At 34.4% G+C, this 20,131-nt stretch overlaps 5 protein-coding genes across 5 annotated transcripts; 2 read left to right on the plus strand and 3 right to left on the minus strand.

The window, feature by feature from the left end:
* Positions 1-4,137: 4,137 nt before the first annotated feature.
* On the minus strand, positions 4,138-4,728 carry LOC124540986 (chorion class B protein PC10-like). Its single transcript, XM_047118757.1, has one exon. The coding sequence runs from the start codon at positions 4,726-4,728 to the stop codon at positions 4,138-4,140; it is 591 nt and encodes a 196-aa protein (XP_046974713.1).
* Positions 4,729-7,892: 3,164 nt separating this feature from the next.
* On the minus strand, positions 7,893-8,872 carry LOC124540987 (chorion class B protein PC10-like). Its single transcript, XM_047118758.1, has 2 exons — positions 8,828-8,872; positions 7,893-8,402 (listed from the first exon to the last, which is right to left on the minus strand). The coding sequence occupies exons 1-2, from the start codon at positions 8,870-8,872 to the stop codon at positions 7,893-7,895; spliced, it is 555 nt and encodes a 184-aa protein (XP_046974714.1).
* Positions 8,873-8,988: 116 nt separating this feature from the next.
* On the plus strand, positions 8,989-10,082 carry LOC124540988 (chorion class A proteins Ld9-like). Its single transcript, XM_047118760.1, has 2 exons — positions 8,989-8,997; positions 9,537-10,082. Exons 1-2 carry the CDS (start codon positions 8,989-8,991, stop codon positions 10,080-10,082), a joined length of 555 nt encoding a protein of 184 aa, XP_046974716.1.
* A 4,133-nt stretch (positions 10,083-14,215) lies between these two features.
* On the minus strand, positions 14,216-15,373 carry LOC124540989 (chorion class B protein M3A5-like). Its single transcript, XM_047118761.1, has 2 exons — positions 15,326-15,373; positions 14,216-14,668 (listed from the first exon to the last, which is right to left on the minus strand). The coding sequence occupies exons 1-2, from the start codon at positions 15,371-15,373 to the stop codon at positions 14,216-14,218; spliced, it is 501 nt and encodes a 166-aa protein (XP_046974717.1).
* Positions 15,374-16,792: 1,419 nt separating this feature from the next.
* LOC124540990 (chorion class B protein PC10-like) lies at positions 16,793-17,741 on the plus strand. The gene is made up of 2 exons (XM_047118762.1): positions 16,793-16,837; positions 17,265-17,741. The coding sequence occupies exons 1-2, from the start codon at positions 16,793-16,795 to the stop codon at positions 17,739-17,741; spliced, it is 522 nt and encodes a 173-aa protein (XP_046974718.1).
* Positions 17,742-20,131: the final 2,390 nt, after the last annotated feature.

A 20,131-nucleotide genomic window follows, 5' to 3' on the forward strand; every position in this document is an offset into this window, starting at 1 on the left:
ATTTCTTTTTTTTCTATATTGTCGAATATCGTAAAGATTGAAAACGAAAGGATGGCACTATGTTCGTTATTATTAACCAACATAAGTGTCATCCTTTCGTTTATTATTATTGAAATAATAATAAATGTCTAAGTCTGTCTGTCTGTCTGTCTATCTTATCTCTAAGTTCCTTGTGATGTTTTTCTTTTTTGGCTTTTGGCTTTTTACTTTTAGTTTTTGTTCTTATAATTTCTTTTATTTATTTTCGTGTACGCGCATATGTTTATGTTTACCCAATAGTCAGGGGCCATCTGAAAATCAGTGATGTGCATTAGCACAGCTTATACTGAGATGAACCCCTTGCTACCTACACTGTGTTCTTAAAATTTAATTTTTTCCTGTATAATCTATGTAATGTATGTGTGTAGCAAAATAAATGGTTTAAATGGTTAAATAAAAAAAAAAACATTTGTCATTCAGAGAAGAAAATGTTTCTTTTTTTAAAAATCTTCCTTTATTATAGAAGGTTTGATCAAATGTGATCACGCCACCTTCATTGGAACACAGTCTTATTACATCATGCAAAATTATCTTCGCTTAATAGCTAATAAAACAAGGCAACAATTGTGCCTCATCCGATTGAGGAAAAGCTAAAATACTGTTACATTTTCCGATCTCATGTAAATTTATTCCATTCCAAATATCATAAGAGACCTTTCAACTTCGTTTCGGACACACTCCACCATAACATGATAACCGTCTTCTACTTCTTCTTCTACTACTTACTTAGTAGTAGAAGAAAATGTTACTGAACGCATATTTTAATTTATCATAGTATCTTATTATCCTCAAGTTTTATCATTTGATAGTAGTCATTGATACCTAAATCTGTTTAATTTTATTACTCCTTAAATTATTCTGAATTTAATTCTATTCTTTCCCTTAAGTTATCCAAATTCTGAATGATTATTAGTGATATTTGCCAGTAATTTTAAGTGATAATTAACAATTGTATTAAAAAATTAAATGAAATTATTTCTACAGCTATGAAGGCAAGTGTGTTTTTTTTAACGGGCATCTTGCAAATGCCTCTGAATATTGATTCGAATGTAACCTCTTTATTATGTTATTCTAAAATAGAATTTTAAGACGGTGATTTTTTTTTAATTATTGCCTTACAAAGAGCTTGAGTTGCAATTAATATTTTAATTACACTTTTTTATTTCCATAAACAATATTTTGACATGTAATTGTTTCAGAGCAATCATACGTCAAAACATTATCATAAACGTATAACGTAGAAACAGCTACGTGTGGCCGGGTCAGATACACCTATAAAAACAAAGAGGTTTCCTAAGTAGTTTGAACATTGATTTTCATACTAACCTGCATTGAAATCAGCAATTAATTAATATTAATTAGCTGAGATGACCCAGTGGTTAGAACGCGTGAATCCTGAGCAATGGTAATTGGTTCAAATGCAAGTACCATTCTAAATAACATATACTTAATTTGTGTTTATTAATATTACCATGCTCGATATTTTTTGTATGTTTTAAATTTTACAAAAGAGTAATTACTGAGTTTCTTGTCGGTTCTTCTCAGTAGAAGCTACTTTCCGAACCGTTGGTAGCTTCACTTAATTGTTAAATGACGATTCAAAAGTCCTTGTAAAAGCCTAATTGAATAAAGTTTATTTTGATTTGATTAATTGATTTGATTTGATAGTAAAGGAAAACCTTTTCCTTTTATGATACTTTTGAATCGTCAAAGAAACTCAGTTGTTAATCTTTTTCAACATTTAAAATAAATACAGTCATGTTAGTTAATACAATTATTTAAATTAATATATCCTGCCTGGAAGTCAACAGGTATTAATTTCACGCTTTTTTATCATCTACAAAATCTTGTATCGAATAATACGCCTTTTTCACCAATGTATTTTTTATAAACGATTTGAATTTTCGAGACGGTAAAGTTAAAAATGTCTGCGGAATTTTATTATAGAAACAGATACCTTGCCCCAAGAATTTATTGACTTTGCGGAGCCGGAAACTTGGCGTTATAAGCTTATCCTTACTTCTAGTGCATATACAATGACTATCACTGATTTTATCAAAGTGATCAATGTCATGGAACATTCAAATGCATTCATATTTTGACAACCGAGAAAATTTTTTTACTTTCCTCTCCTAACCTCACCTCAATACTCAATACCAGACATTAAAACCTTTTTTCTGCTAACCTCATATCACAATTAGGTTTTATGTATGAAAAATAAAATTAAGATATACATGAAAAATAATACAATATCATAATAAATATTGGAGATTTATAGAGTAGTATTTACATCATACATCAACTATAGGTTATCTTGGGTATAGGGAAAAAGCAGTGGCGGATTTACAAATCTGCCGCTAGTAGGCTAGTAGGCAATTCATTTTTTGCCACCCCTACTTTTTTTTTGCAACATTTATGATTTGTGTTCTATCGTCCTCATCACATCGATTTTTTCCGATTGATTGTAAACTAGGTGATATTTCTGTCAGTTACTAGATTATTTTTCCAACTCGCTATGTAGTGACGAGTATACGGGTTACGGACGTAATTTATATACATATAAATAATATAATAATAAATAATATATATTTATATATATATAAGTGTTTATTTTTATTTTCTGTAAGATAATAACACATTTCGGCTCCAGCCTACTTAGCCTATTGGTAAATCTGCCACTAGGAAAAAAGTAGCGCTAATTAAAGTAAGTACCGTGAAATTGAGTTAGTTTATTTTTAACCTTTAACATCTTAACTTCTAAAGAGATTAATGTTAATTTCTTCATACACACACATACACATCGTCAGATTTGCAGTAAACGTCATATACATATATTCTCATTACCTTTCTACCCTCAATAAAGGGTAAATTACACGATTATGACTTCACTTAGTTGTTACATGACGATTCAATAGTGTTTGTAAAAGCCTACTTGAATAAAGTTCATTTTGATTTTTAACCGACTTCAAAAAAAGGAGGAGGTTCTCAATTCGTCGGGGCCTTTTTTTTTTCTTTTTTTTTTATTATGTTACCGAATTACTCGAAGATGGCTGGGCCGATTTTGACAATTCTTTTTTTGTTTGAAAGGGCATGTTTTACAGGTGGTCCCATTGTCAGGAGATCAGGATCTGATGATGGGATCTTGGAGAAATCAAGGGAACTCCTCAAATTTTATAGGCACACCTATAGTGATTTCGGTTTTATTCAAAGTGCCTTGGTCATATGCTCACGAAAAGTGACATTTGATGAAGTGGAACTGATGATGAAGACCACAACTGGTAATCAGAACCTATTAGTAAGTAACTATTTTACGGGTTTAGTTCTATTTCTTTAAGATAGTCGCCAAGCAATTGATGTTAGTAAACATGCCTATGATGAAGTCTAGCTGATGGTGGATTACCAGGAGAATTCCTCAATGATTAACGGCATTGCATCGGGAAAAATGGTATTGTCTAATTGGTGATGAGCAGTTAACATTAAGCTATTGTAACTTAGGTAACGCTTAATTTGAGTTGCAGTCCACATCGTATTGAAACGGCGTTGAGTTATATTTAGAGTCGAAAGCCGAAATGTACTGAATATAATAAAGTGAATGACAAACACTACCAATTGTAATTATAAATGTAAAAAAAACACTGAAAAGCATTAAATAAATTTTTATAAAAAAAAAACCGCCTTCAAAAATGAACTAAAAAGAAAAAAATAATCAGTTACATCCATATCCAATTTACAATTTTTTAATCATCTTTTGAAGTCGGTGCCAATAAAGTAAATAAATTCCTATATTGAAATCATTTCATTTGTATCGATAGTAAGGTTTGTCTAATGGTGTCATCTATACAATAAATAGATTTACTTTTTGTATGTATGTATTATGTACCTATGTTAGCAATGTTGGCACCGACTTTGAGAGGTGATTAAAAAATCGTTAATTGGATATGGATGTAACTGATTATTTTTTTCTTTTTAGTTCATTTTTGAAGGCGGTTTTTTTTATTTAGAAAAAATTTGATTGAGATAGCTTAAATTTAAATGAAAATACAAAATAAATAATAACAAAATCAACAATTTATTAAATAAATAAAATAGTAAATATTATTAATATACAGCGGCACAGCCACATCCCGGTCCAGCGGGGTATCCAGGGAGGCCTAAAGCGTTGGGATATCCAGGTGCAAGAGCAGCACTGGGGTATCCCGGGACGTAGGCGTTTGGATATCCTGCTGCAACTGGGGCCACATTCTCGTTCACAATTCCAACATTTCCATTGCCACAACCATAAGCTACTGCACCAGCTCCAGCAGCTGGTAGGTTACCTTCCAAAGCCACCACACCTAAGAACGGCAATTGACCACTAACAGCTAATGGACCTTCAATAAGCATGTTATCTGATTCCACTGATACACCGCTGGGTGGTATGGGTGAGCCGCTTCTGACGCGGAGGCCGTTTCCATTTGATGCGGCGAGTTCAGCCAAGGTTAGACCGAAGGTGAGTCCAGGTATTCCCACAGAACAGATGGGTTCGTATACTGGTGCATATGCTAGAGCATTAGCAACTGGTCCGTATGCAATTCCAGCGGCTGCAGCGTTTGCTAAAGCTGCCGTTTCAGCGACTAAATTTGCTGCAGCGATTTCGTTGCTGTATACGCCAGTTCCATACGCACTTCTTAAGCATTGCCCAGCAATCATCTGGAAGGTAAAGTTTTGAATTTAGAATATTACAAATATTGGAAATGACAATCTATACGTTCCATATTAAAAAAAAAATAACTGAAAGAAATTTGACTGGAGGGAATTCAAATACAGATTAATAAAACGTCATATGTATTTAAAAAGAAGTTTGTTACGTTATGTTCTTAGTTCAAATAATGGGATAAAATTACCTGAATCGTTATGGTTGAAAATAGAACGCAAAAATTTCTGATAAACATCTTTAACGGTTTTTTAAGTCAATATTTTCGATCGTTTTTAATAAAAGAAATGATCAAAATTGAATGATTATTTTTCGGCTAACCGTAATTATATATATTTTTATAATTGCATAATTTTATGTGTATTGTAAAATAAATATTCAATTTCAAAATTTTATTAATTTACATCAACTCTTATTATCGTTTATTGATTACGTTATTTTATAATCAAATTATGTTTATAATACAATTAAAATAACAGCCTGCAAATATTCCTGTTGGGCTAAGGCCTCCTTTCTCTTCAAGAAGAATCTAGGACCTAATTCCATTTGCTCGAATGATTTGATTGATACACACGTAGTAGTATATCTTTTTAATGTATCTTCCCTACATAGTATAAAACAAAGTCGCTTTCTCTGTACCTATATCCATATGGATGCTTAAATCTTTGAAACTGCGCAACGGATTTTGATGCAGTTTTTTTAATAGATACAGTGATTCGAAAGAAAGGTTTTTGTATATAATACATGGATTGTATAGTTAAGAAACATTGATAATTTTAGATATTTGTAAAGTGATGTCAAAGCATTTCACCCATGCGAAGCCGGGGCGGGTCACTAGTTATTAATAAAAGTAGAACGTAAAACATAATTTTATAAAAAAACATATTAAGGCCTTGTGCAAGCCCGTCTGGGTAGGTACCACCGACTCATCAGACATTCTACCGCTAAACAACAAAACGCAGTATTCTTGAGTTCCGACTTGAACGGTGAGTGAGTCAGTGTAACTACATCTTAGTTCCCAAGGTTGGTGGCGCATTGACGATGTAAGGAATAGTTAATATTTCTTACAGCGTCACTGTATATGGGTGATGATGACCGCTTATCATCAGGTGGCTCATATGCCCGCTAACCTATTCCATAAAAAAAAATTACTCAGTACGAAATCACAAAGTTGTCAAACGATCTAACTGGTATAATGTAATTTCATCACAATTATGTATCAAGATCGAATTGTTTATAAAATTGTCACGTTTATTTCAGCCGAATATCAAACAATGACATCAATAATTGTGTCATATTGATAAACATGTTTGGACATATCACACATCATTACAAAATCAAAATCAAATCAATTTGATTCAAGTAAACTTCACAATGAAGCGTTTTTGAATCGTCTATATTTAAAAACTACCACCATTTTGGAAACTCGCATAGATGCTCTTTTCAAATGAACAGAACATAATGATTTTAGAACGACATTTTCATCTTCGTCATCAGTTTTCGTCATTGTCGTAAATTAGTATATTTATTATTGCACAGATAATCATAATTTAGAGTTCAAGGCCATCATCCCATTAAAATAAATTAAAATTATAATATGCCAGTGTAAGTCGGTCCAACCGTTTCAGAGATTAGCAAATAAGCACAAATAAGCAGATAGACCAAAATTTTAAAAATTTTGAAAAATGTTATTTTGGTATATGTTTAGTGTTTTTTGACATATTCCTAGCTTGCTTAGAAGGCGAAGCCCCTTTTTCTCTTAAGGGCAGGTTCAGTGTTCATTCTACCAATTCCTTCAAATATGTCCGACGTTTTTGCTTTTAAGAATTTATTCCAATACCAACAAAGGTGCTATATATAATAATATGATGTGTCTTATGAGACTATTCTAGTGTCAATAATAAGCAAACTTAACTGGGACAACATAACAACAACAACAACTCAACATAAAAGGCAAATATTTGAACCATCTACGCTTCGCTGATGACTTTGCACTGCTCTCAGAATCTCACGTACAATTACAAACCATGCTTGATTCACTAAGCGCAGCCAGCAAAGAGGTAGGTCTAGAAATTAATCTCTCAAAAACAATGTTCATGACAAACAGCACAAATAAAAATATCAATAGACAATGACAATTTGAAATATACAGATAATTACGTTGGGAAACAAATTAAATTCGCCACACAAAAATCAGGCAATTCACCAAAGCCAAAAATGCTTTATGCTTTGCAAAAAAGTGGGCAGGGCATGTTGCGAGACTAGCTGACAAGAGATGGGTAACCGAATGGAAGGGCCCCCAGGGCAAGCGCCACAGAGGCAGACCTTGTCTGAGATGGGAAGATGATATCGTAAAAATCGCTGGCCCCTGCTGGCTGCAAATAGCACAAGACCGAGAAAAATGGACTTCTTTAGAGTAGGCTTCACCTGAGGAGGGGTTCTTGCTATAAATACTATAGATTGTAAAAAATAGTATGCAGGTATTTACTTAATTTTTTCTTAATAGTCATAATCTTTCTTTTTTCGGAATTGTACTTAAAGCAGCATTGTGTAAGAAATAAAAGGCTTTTTATTTTATTTTATGTGTGCGTTTATGACTGATTTCTTTCAATTTCTCATGATGAAATTTATTTCTCATGAAGATACTTTCTTTCACAAAATAAATTTTAATAATTAGCTTAATATAATGGGGGCAGATAAAGAAAAAGATGTAAGCGTTAATAGTCTCAATTAGATGTAAATAAGGAACTCTCTTTTTTCTTTTTTTTCCTCACGCAGTGTACCGTCAGTAAAGACGAAGTAAAGAAGAGTACCGTTCCTCTGGCGAGGAAACCGGGTTTCGTGGGATTCTAATCCACTAAAACCACTGCGATTAAGATTATGTAAACATATATTTAAATATGTTACCCGACCGAATTGGGATGTTTTTTTTATTTCAGACATTAATGGTATAGAAGTCCCTTACCCATGGAAGAGCGGAAATTCAAGCCCCGGATTCCTTCTTCTAAATTCGGCTTTGGTTCGTTGATAATGCAAGAAACTAAGTGACATTTATCAATTCCATCGTTATATTTCGAAATCAATTTCTTTGGGTAAATCAATAAAAATCCGTAGTAGAATAAATTAGTAATTTATTTAATAATTATAAATATAAATAAACTTAATAAATTGGCCCGTAGCCTAACGCATTAGGAAGACCATTGTAACCGAGACCATTTGGGAGCCCATTAGCGTATGCTGGAGCTACCACTGGCTCAACACCTTCGTTCACGATGCCAACATTACCATTACCACAGCCATATGCAACTGCACCCTGGCCAGCAGCTGGCAGTGGGCCTTCCAATGCCACTACACCCAAGAACGGTAACTGGCCTGAGACTGCCAATGGACCTTCAATCACTAAATTTTCAGACTGCACTGAAACACCACTTGCTGGGATTGGAGAGGAGCTTGTTACTCTGAAACCACCGCCGTTTGTGATACTGGAGCCAGGAGCTAAATTAGGTCCATAGGGTCCATTGGCTGCCATTGCTTCATATGCTAAGCCGTTTGCGGCCAAGGGTGCGCCATAGGCCAAGCTGTTAGCCAGGGCAGCATTTTCGGCAGCAGCTAACCCAGCACCGATGACGCCACCATTAAATCCTTTACCGATGTATTGTCCTGATATCGTCTGTAACAAAAAAAAAAATCAATTTATAAATCCTTTTTCATCAGTAAACGATTACATTTGTTACGAACCATAAAACCGTTTATATAAGGTTTTACGTTGACTAAATACGAATTACGCCTCGTAGAAAAATCTACCATTCGTAAGCAAAACGATTTGTTTATTCAATATCGTAACCGGAAATAATCATTACAGACGCATCAAAATAATTGCTTACATGTAGAAGATTACTAAATTATTGGCTGTTTAAATTCGGATGCAAGACTTATAATAAAAAAAAGTAAATATGTCAAACTATAATAATACTTTATCCCACGTGCCATTGGCGAAATAATCTGTGTCTTCTTGGCACACATAAAAGCCACAAAGAAAAAAAAATATAAATTTATGAAATGTTATTAATTCAATAATAATAATTAATATACTACCTGAAGGAGAACAGTTGAGAGACAGAATACTATTTTGAAAGACATGTTTTGTTTGATTTCAACGAATCTTAATTGTAATTTGATATTTTTTTCAATCAAGTACGTCTTTTATATTAAAATGATTACAAAACATTCACAGATAAACTAATCAATCATTTGTAATGATTATCGTAAATTGTAACGTTTAGATGTTACCTTATGTAATATTTTATCTCACACAGATAAAAAATTACAAAATGTAATAAAAACTTGTGATAAATATTGTGGTTTAACAGTTATCGAATTAATTGACACTATCGAACCGAAGTATTATGTACTTTTCAATTCGAACTTTCATTCTCATTCAGACACTTGTAACGCAGGTATGTATTAAATATTAAAAAAAGCACAAATTACTATTAAAGTATTAAAAAAAATTCTGAATTCGAATTTTAAATTTAAAAAGTTCACAGTAAGATTTTTCTTAAAAAACTTAAAATATATTTTCTGATTTTTGCGTTATTGCCGGTCTTTCTTTTAATTCACTCTTCAATCTATTATTCATTCATTCACTCATTATGAGTTCATCTTTTAAGCGTTCATATTGATGCTTCTAATTTTAAATTTGGTTATTGCTAATTAGGAACAAAAAAACTGTAGAGTTGGAAATCGTTATATTAAAAAAGAAAGATAGTAACAAAATAAGTAATATAGATATTTTTTATTACAGAAAGTGCTTTGTCAATATGGAAGTTATGGAGCTGGCCTTTCAAGTACAAATGCTTATGGTGATATAAACGCGGTTTATGGTCATGGCTATGGCTACCAACATGGCTTGGCGAACGGCTTGGGACCTGGCTTGGCGCATAGCTTGGCATCCGGCATAGGACCTGGTATAGGATCTAGCTTAGGACTTGGCTTAGGACCTGGCCTTGGACCTGGCATAGGACCTAACTTAGGTCTTGGCTTAGGACCTAACCTTGGATCCGGTTTTGGAACTGCTTTAGCACCTGGCCTGGCTGCGAATTCATACAATGTAGGTGACCTGGCACTTGACGTATCCACACAAATCAATAGAGCCAGTGGGTCTGGCTATGGTGAAATAGCGGTAGTCGGCGAAATGCCTGTGGTCGGTAACACTCTGGTCTCTGGTCAAGTGCCAATCATCGGTTCAGTAAGATTTGGAGGAGATGTGCCAGCCGCTGGCAGAGTCTCTGTGTATGGCACGTGTGGGTGTGGATGCGGTTATGGCACTGGTAATTATAATCTAATTTAGTATTTATATATAAAACAATATTTAACTATTTTAACATAATAAAGCATTAATTTATTGAATATGTGTTTGTAATTCAATTTAGTATCTATATTATTTTTAGATAATCTAATAGCCATTATAGTATTAGTAAATATATCTTATTTTAAAAAAGACATTATTATAATTTGCTCCTAATACATTAGTACCTTGTAGCGTAAATAGTTTAAAAAAAAGCGCGCGCCATCATCTGTCACTGAGGTTTGATAGAATTGTATTGTCTTCGATAGAATGTAAACTACCGAATAATGAAGATTACATATGACTGGTCTTAAATTTACAAAAGAAATGAATTTTTACGGGGTTCCATATCGTCCCCCGCCATAAATTTACATGGGACGCCATCCGTTAATAATAAAAAACAAAAAAAAATTGGGCCACTTTTGGACTGCAGGCCTGAATTGACATATTTACCTTAAGTTGATTTTCGGTAGGGTAGCGTATGACTTTTCCCCACCGACGCGACATTCACGTGTCGTATTGCGTCAGAGAGATTGTACGATATGTGAGAAAGAGATGAAACGGAGGTAATATCGAAATACGGTTTAAAATTCGCTTCATCTCTTTGTCTATATCTGATGACCACTAACGTCAAGTGGCTCATTAGCTCGTCCGCCTACCTACACATAGAAGTAAAGTAAAGTAACAGCCTGTAAATTTCCCACTGCTGAGATAAGTAACTCTTCCATTAAGGAGAGGGTTTGGAACATATTCCATCACGCTGTTCCAATGCAGGTTGGTGGAATGCACATGTGGCAGAATTTCGATGAAATTAGACACATGCAGATTTCCTCACGATGTTTTTCTTCACCGCCGAGCATGAGACGAATTTATGTTAAGATACACGCGTTCTAACCACTGGGCCATTTAAGCTCTACCTACCTTCACATAAAAAAGCTTTTCATTTAGATAGATCGAGATTTACTCAAGATATGATCCGTATAACCAGATCACAAGCACATCTTTCGAGGATTTCCCTTGAGCCCAACATAGGTTTACGATCTTTGGGAAGCGATCCCTTTAAAACGATTTGCTATTTTACTAACCGAGTTTACGTTTGCGTGTTACGATTTAAGTGCTATATTTCAATGATATTTTTTTAGATTAAAATAAGTATGTATGACAAATTAATATTTAAAGAACTGGAAGTGACGATAGATACTCTTGGAAGGAAGTTTCTTTCTCTATATATGATGAGTAAATTAATAATTATCGAAAATAATCAAATCCGTAAACAATACAACAACAGCCTGTAAATTTCCCACTAAGGTCTCCTCTCCTCTTGAGGAGAAGGTTTGGAACATATTCCACCACGCTGTTCCAATGCGGGTTAGTGGAATTCATATGTGGCAGAATTTATATCAAATTAGACACATGCAGGTTTCCGTATGAGGTTTTCCTTCACTGCCGAGCACGAGATGAATTATAAACACAAATTTAGCACATGAATATTCAGCGGTGCTTGTCTGGTTTTGAACCCGCAATCATCGATTAAGATGCACGCGTTCTAACCACTGGGCCATCAGCTCTAAATAATAGCAGAAAATAAATTATATTAAATAAAATCAAAATATATTTTATACAAGTAGGCTTTTACAAGCACTTTTGAATCAACTTTTTTTTATATTAAATGGCGCTATATATTTATATAAAACCTTAGAACTGTGCGCGCTAGTTATTATACTTTTTTAATTACTTATGATAAGACATTGGAATATATGCATTTGCATATAATACTATTTTTATAGCGTTATTGCATATATGGGTACTTTTTCATTAACAGTGCTTATTTTTGTAATTTCCGTCTTAGATAGAAATTTTAGGCTTCTAAAATAATAAACCCCGGTCTTGACGGGATAAAGAAAATGACGTCTCTGTCAACGGCACAGGAATTGCGCCAAATTTCAAGTTTTGTCCGGTAAAGTCAGGTGACGTCAAAAGGTCATTTTCAGCGTATGAATTGATATTAAGAAGAAAACGTCACAACTTTGCCGTGGAAAACTTGGAAAAATATATTATTGTTTATTTTTTAACAAAAATTATAATAAATAAGTTATATTTTTCTACGTTTTCAAGGTCTTATAAATTATAATTAATTACAAATTAAGAAATGGTTTTTTATTGTGCATATTTCACCATTTTTGTGCATATATGCATGCATATTTTGATATTTTGATAGTGCATATAATCCGATGTCTACTTATGATAAATGCATATCTAAGGTTGACCATTAATTCAATACACATACATTCAAAATTAAATACAATATTTCATTAATTATAAATATAATTACTTGGAGCGTTTACGCGTTCAAAGACATATAAACCGATAAACCGGAAACAATAAAAATAAATCGGTAAAGAAAAACAATCACATTACTTTTGTTATGAAACTATGGAGTAGGCACGTTTTTTTTCTGTGACGTCATGTACATATCATATACATATATGTGTCATATGTTGCAGAACTATCGATACTTTGAGTATCGATAAATGACCTCGAAAACTATTTATCGACAGTACTATGGATAGTATCGTTTTTATCATATATAGTATCAATAGTTTTGGACTATCGATAGTACTTCAATGAATTTCGAGAAAAAATATTGACGAAGTCAAGATATCGTTCCTTTTTCTTTAAAACAGAGACCTTGATTTATCATTAAAAAATTATTATTGTTTTGTCAGGCGTCTCCGGACATCCACGATCGTACGTAATTATGTAAATTTTGAACTTCTGCAAGAAGACACACAATTTTGAAACTTGAGAGTATACTTTAACAAATCCTATGATTTCTGTGATTTCGCTGGGTCCAGGTTGAGGAGAGGGTAGTTCTTGTAATAATAAACATTTTTTTTTATAAATAGAAGAAAGGGTACAAAGGTATTTTTTCTTATTTTCTTTACCGTCGCTCAAATAATAAAACTTATTAAAATATAGCATCGTTACTTGGGCTACTAAATAACTTAATATAAGAAAATATTACAATCGATAGCTCAAAACTATTGAAATACTTGCCCTTGGAAGATGCTTCAACAAATGTATAACACCTCGCCTCCACTGGTGATAGGGCCCATTGGTTTTTAGCCCAGAGGATCGGAATTGCGATTCAACGGAGAAATACTGCTAGTATTTTTGCCACCATTCCACGCGGTCAAGATTTATACAGTAACTATTTTTAAGTCACATTTGTATATATTCTTGTGTTTATAAATTTTAAAGCAAAATAAATGACCATACCCTTCAACGATAACATTAAAAACTATTAATACTATCGATAATATGTATACGTGACAAAACTATCGATAGACTATCGATATACAACACTAATCATGACGTACAATACAATGGCTTGTATTACTGACGGTAATGTGCTGACGCAGCCGTTACTGGCTGGATCGCGCGTCCAAAAGGTCATCCAATCTGATCGCGGGCAGACCACACAGTTAACACAAAGCAATATGCAATGTGTCTGTGACGTCACGTCAATGGTACCCCATATGATATAGGATGTTTTACGACTAAACACAAAAACTACTAAACTAAATACATTAATTTACTTTGATACAGGATATTTGGCAAATAGACCACCTGATGGTTAGTGGTAACTATCGCCCATAGATAATGGCGCTGAGCTTGGGAACGAAGATGTCCCTTGTGCCTGTAGTTACAATGACCTACTCACTACAAACCGGAACACAACGATACCAAGTATTGCAGCTTGTTGGCAGAATATCTGACGAGTGGGTGGTAACTACCCAGACGTGATTGCACAGAGCCCTATTACTACCAAGGGATCTTGTTAAAACTGTAGCGAGAACCTTCTCTCAATAATAGGGAGCGTTATCTCTTCGCTAAAATATTATTAATTACTTTTAAATTATGTAAATAATTGTTTAAAAGATTTTAACTATTTTGTCTCGCTTATTTCTGACTTACTTTATGATCCTTATTTGTAACTTGAATTTATTGTTTTGTTTGATTCCCAATAATTAAAAGAAAGTACAAAACATAACCAGTGATCAAATAAATAAATAAAGTGTAATAGCTATTAACAAATCTTTATTTAAAAAAATAATAACAACTTCCTTATCTATTTACATGAGGCAACCACATCCAGGACGAGAGTAAGGTCCAGGGACCGGACCGACTCCATAGCCATAGGGACCGTAGCCGTAGGCATCAGCATAGCCAAGTGGAGCTCCAATACCGATGGGAGCAATGTCCTCTGCAACGATTGCCACTTCCCCATTGCCACAGCCGTATGAGACGGTACCGGCACCAGCAGTTGGTAGTGCACCTTCTAATGCTACCGTTCCTAAGAATGGCAGAACTCCAGTCACCGTGAGAGCTCCTTCAATTGAGTTCTCTGATAGAACAGATACACCAGTAGCGGCTATTGGAGAAGCGCTTGATACTCCAAAACCGCCTCCATTGGAAGCAGCAAAAGCAGCCGGTCCGTAAGCAAAGGGGCCAGCTGATGCACAGGGTGCGACTGATGCCAGGGGTGCTGCAGCAAATCCAGCGCCAATACACTGACAAGCGATCGACTGAAAGAAAATATTTTCTTAAATTAATGGAGAAATTTCCATTAGTAATATGTAACATGTTTAATTTATAAAACACAGTTTAAAAATAACAACTAATCAATCAATTGGTTCTTTTATTAAGGCTCAACAGAATCTATGACAGTTTTATTTTCTTGATACCATTCTTGGTAATTTGTCCTCGATTCCTCAACCAGAGTGTCAAAAATCAGTGTCTATATTATCTGATTCCTTCTCCAAAAATGGATAAATCTCATGGCCTAAATGGGACATTATAGGTCTACTTATTATTAATTGAACGTGTGATATTGGTCATGAAGCAAATTTTGACAAGAATAATAATATTAATGTCGTCCAGAGCATTATTTGCGACGGTTACTCTCAAGGATGACCAGCGCATTACGCAGGCGTTATAGTACCCATTTGGGGAAACGTAGGTGCACAATAATGCCCTCACTCTCATAATCTGATGGGACGGCCAATCCTTGATAGGATAGAGTTTACGTAGAGGCTTCACGGGCTTTCCGAGGGACAGGATTGCACACAATTACAAATTCCAGACTCCTGTTACTTAGATAAGTTTGATAGAAATACGTTGCTTCGGCCTTGGGTTTATCAAATAACCAAGGAGGTTTTATTGATATCACTCTTATGACTTACCTGGATGACAAGCGCCTGAACGCAGACCAAAAGCACAGCCTTGTACATGTTTATTGTTGCACTTCAAAGTTGACAATATATATTTGAATATACATCAGCCTTTTATATTAAACATTTTTAATTTAATGTAATCGTTAGTTATGAAAAAAACGTGACACATAAGGGAATACTTTTATAAACGTTTGACATAATTTCATATATTTTATAACTTAATAATGTTATGTATTGAATGACAAAATATTTAATTGAATGTTAATTAATCATTGGTTTTTACGAAATAGGTGATATCGTTATATTAGTCAAGTATTTCAAGCCTGTAAATGTCCTACGGCTGGGCTTAGAACAGGGGGAGGGGGAGGCCCCTTTTGGGGAGATGGTTTGGGGCTAATTCCAACAGACTGTCTCAATACAAGAGCCGAGATGGCCTAGTGGAGAGAGAGGTTAGAACGCGTGCAATATAGCCGATGAATGCGGGTTCATTTGTGTTTATAATTCATCTCTTGCTCAGCCTTGAAATAAAATAGAAGGAAACCCGCTTGTATGTAATTTCAACGAAAACCTGTCTCATGCCTATTGCAAAATAAGGAAAGTTTGACTTCTCCTCAAAGGGAGAGGAGGCCTTGTGGTTTTGCTTCAATACGCTTGATATATGATGTATTTCGAATAATATATGTTATAATTAATATGTTGTGAATGAGTCGTTGATACAATAATTTCTTTAAAATTTCGGAATTGTCTCCTAGAACTAATATTAAAAATTTTTCAGAGTGATCTTCTCGGTAGAACATATATTCCGAAGCGATGGTAGCTTGCCTTAATATGTGTAGTTTGCTTAGTAACGATTCGAAAGTACTTATAAATGCCTTTTTTTCTCGCTGGAGAAACGCATTACGCGCTTCCCCCACGTGATGGAAAGTGGGGGGCGTGTGAGATTCCCCGGAGCCCTGGACGCCGAGTGCGCCCAAACACACCGGGTTTACCCACTAAAAAACCAGCGGTACCCTCTCCGTCTTTCGGCGGACGCCACGTGATCGCTTACGCATGCTACCGTGACGAAATTACTTACAAACGCCTACCTGAATAAAGTATATTTTGATTCTGATTGCATATGACATAAGAATATGATAATTACTAACATAAACTAGTCCAGATTGGTTTGTTGCATGAAAGGCCCTTAGATTTCCTGCTAGCGCAAACAAATAGGTGCCCCACTGAAATTTGGAATTAAGGATAATCCCTAGAAAGACCGACTCAATTACGTCACGAATTATTTTATTATGTAATATAATAAATATATATTACATAAAACATTACATATATTAATTACACAGTGACCTATTAACTAATCACGATATCGTCACGTTTCTTTTCACAACTGCTAGTAGTTTTCACTGTTTTAATTTACATAAAAGGCTGGTATTAACCCGTTTATATTATTCCCGAGTTAGTAATTAAACTATTAACAAGATGAAAGCTGTACTCCTTGTCTGTGCTCATGCCCTCTTGATCCAGGTATTTGAGATTTTTAAATCAGTATTTTAGAAGTATATTTTTGACAATCAACTATTATTCGTTCTATATTGTATAAAGATTTTAACTTAAATTCGTTTTATTGATTAGGGTATAAACTATGTCTGTATCTCAGATCGATTTTGAAACTGTTTGCTGATAACATACATATGATAGGATACATATATTATTGTATTTAACTAACATGACTTTATATTTTTAAATTTTGAAAAAAATAACTACTGATTTTGTTGTTTTTCTCGGTAGAAGCTGCATTTCGAACGGGTGATAGTTTCACTTAATATAGTTGTTAAATGACGATTCAAAAGTGCTTGTAAAAGCCTACTTCAATTTATTTTGATTTTGATATTTACTTATTAATCTCTTTTATCGAATTAATCTTTAATGTTATCATTGATAATTGTTACAGTGTATCGCTGGTCAGTACATTGGATCTAGACTGGCCGCTCCTTGTGGTGCTGCTTTGGCATCTGCTCCTTTAGCAGCTCCCTGTGGCCTCGAAGCTGCTGCCGTTCCAGCTTCCAATGGAGGTGGACTAGGCGTATCAAGTGTATCTGCCATACCACCGAGTGGAGTATCTGTTTTATCTGAAAACGCCATCGAAGGAACTCTCGCTGTCACTGGCGCTCTACCATTCTTAGGAGCCGTTGCTTTAGAAGGCGCTTTACCGACTGCCGGTGCTGGTGCTGTCAATTACGCCTGTGGAAGTGGAGTCGTGACCATATTGGCTGAAGATATTGCTCCAACTGGTATCGCTGGTACACTCGGCTACGGTGTTGGCCCTTTGGCTGTTGATGGGCTAGGTTACGGTCCATTCGGATACGGTGTTGGACCTCTAGCTGGTCCATACGCTCGCGCTGGTTGCGGCTGTAGTAATGTCATATAAAATATAATATAATAATAGAGCTGTAAAATTTTTAACATACTTATATCACAATATATAAATTAAAAAATTAAGATGTTTTTTTTTATTATTTAGTTTATATTTAATATACATAAAAGATACGCACAATATATTATTGCAACTTCGTACATTAAGATTGAGTTTTCAAAAGAAAACACTGCTACAATATTATCATGCAGTTAATGATACAAGAAATTTGAAAATATCAGTTAAATACGTGCGGAAAACATTGTCACAGTGTTTTCGTCAGGATGAAACAGTCTACTAATTCTATTTATATTATCTTGTAACGATTAATAAGCATCTCTTGGTGGTAGGGTTTTGTGCTAGCCCGTCTGGGTAGGTACCACCCACTCATCAGTTATTCTATCGCCAAATAACAATATTGCTGTGTTCCGGTTTGAAGGGTGAGTGAGTCAGTGTAACTACAGTCACAAGGGACATAACATCTTAGTTCCCAAGGTTGGAGGCACATTGATGATGTAAAGAATAGTTAATATTTCTTAAAGCATCATTGTCTATAGGTTATGGTGACCACTTACCATCAGGTGGCCCATATGCTCGTGCGCTAACACATACCATAAAAAAAACTCATAAATCATTAATTTATCATCTATATAAAGCAGAAAACATTACATTTTCTTTTATGAACATAACAAATAATAAAGGGCCCAAATTTGATACTTGTGGGACACTTACAACGTGGACGTGAACGTAAAATTTGTTATTTCGAGATTTTCCAGACGTTTCTTTTTATATTAATTGACATATAATTTATAATTAAAATATATAACATAAGTATGAAGATTTCTTATGTATGTAAACTTTTTGGAATCAAATTTGGTTAGGCTGTCCGTTATTCTGTCTGGATAGGGCTATAAACTTTAAGCTGGTATAATAGACCGGGAGATGAGGACACAAAATATTAGGTCATTTGTACCAGTATGGCAGTTTTTCAGGGGTCTAATTACGTAAAGGTAAAAAGGAAAATGGTGGTCATTGCGCTCGCACCGGCGGCCCGATCGCGTGGATAATCGAACGCGTCGGATACATAACGTAGTGTCGAATGATTTGTTTTCCCATACGTCTAGTAGGGGGAAAAAGTGCTGCCATACTTGAAATATTTATTTATTTATTCTTTATTGCACCCAATTCTAAAAATAAAAAATAACATTTTCGTTACATATTAGTTGCATGAGGTGCAACAGGCGACCTTATCGCTAAGCAGCGATCTCTTCTAGGCAACCTTTGGGTAAAGGGTCATAATGTTGATATATGGGAAGGGTACAGTAACTTTTTACTTATATGTGGTATAAATACATAATAAAATAATACACAATACACAAATAATATTACTTTTGTTTTTGTTTTAATTTTGTCACGTGTAAAAAATACGTAATAATTAATATTTATACGTGAATAATCAGTGGCGGATTTACCAATAGGCCAAGTAGGCTGGCGCCTAGGGCGACACATTTAGAGGGGCGGCAAATTTAGACAAATTTGTTATTATCTTACAGAAATAAAAAAAAAAACACTTATTATTATATGTATACATATTACGTCCGTAATCCGTATACTCTTCACTACACATTATATATATAATTGGAAAAGTAATCTAGTAACTGACAGAAATATCACTTAGTTTATAATCGTACTAATAACGGGAAAAAACCGATGTAACGAGGACGATAGAACACAAATCATAAATGTTGCAAAAGAAAAGCTGCAGATTTGTAAATCCGTCACTGTGAATAACTGAATGTTGTACAGAATTGTCGTATTAACAATAATAAAATAATGCTTGCAGTTGCTTTCTTGTGTTTATATTCAACACATCCACATTTATTCACCCACGAACACGCACACACAAATAAACGCTACACAAATCTTAATATTTCAGTGTCAGGCTTCCCTTTTAAACACGCACACATACATACATTGAATAACAAGTTTCAACCAATCAACACACAGCCTAAAAGTATGGAGCCTTTTATTATTTACTATTTTTAAATCATTATTTTATTCTGCACTAAGAGTCGCTCACAGCTTTGCTCGCATTTTATAGTTATCATGTGTCGGGCAAAAAAGTAGCCTATGTTCTTTCTGTATCAAGTCTGCTTCATATCAAATTTAATCAAATTCGGTTCAGCGGTTTGGTCGTGAAAGAGCGCCAGACAGACAGGCAGACAGAGTTACTTTCACATTTATACTATTAATAATATAGATTAAATTAAACTTCAACGGAAAAATGTAGGCCTATAGGCGCTGACAGCTGATTAACAGGTATCCTTAGTTCGACCGCAGATGCTTTTGTATATGAAAAAAATTAAGATTTAAAGTAAAAGTAAAGTAACAGCCTGTAAATTTCC

This window comes from Vanessa cardui, chromosome 27 (assembly GCF_905220365.1).
Source record: "Vanessa cardui chromosome 27, ilVanCard2.1, whole genome shotgun sequence".
Lineage (NCBI taxonomy): Eukaryota > Metazoa > Arthropoda > Insecta > Lepidoptera > Nymphalidae > Vanessa > Vanessa cardui.

Bases quoted from the DNA above. Each gene is read 5' to 3' on its own strand.
- LOC124540989 (XM_047118761.1), bottom strand. From the start codon at position 15,373: ATGTACAAGGCTGTGCTTTTGGTCTGCGTTCAGGCGCTTGTCATCCAG. The intron at 14,669-15,325 runs GTAAGTCATAAG...ATTTTCTTTCAG, and splicing joins TTCAGGCGCTTGTCATCCAG to TCGATCGCTTGTCAGTGTAT.
- LOC124540986 (XM_047118757.1), bottom strand. From the start codon at position 4,728: ATGATTGCTGGGCAATGCTTAAGAAGTGCGTATGGAACTGGCGTATAC.
- LOC124540987 (XM_047118758.1), bottom strand. From the start codon at position 8,872: ATGTCTTTCAAAATAGTATTCTGTCTCTCAACTGTTCTCCTTCAG. The intron at 8,403-8,827 runs GTAGTATATTAA...TTTTTGTTACAG, and splicing joins TCTCAACTGTTCTCCTTCAG to ACGATATCAGGACAATACAT.
- LOC124540990 (XM_047118762.1), top strand. From the start codon at position 16,793: ATGAAAGCTGTACTCCTTGTCTGTGCTCATGCCCTCTTGATCCAG. The intron at 16,838-17,264 runs GTATTTGAGATT...TAATTGTTACAG, and splicing joins CTCATGCCCTCTTGATCCAG to TGTATCGCTGGTCAGTACAT.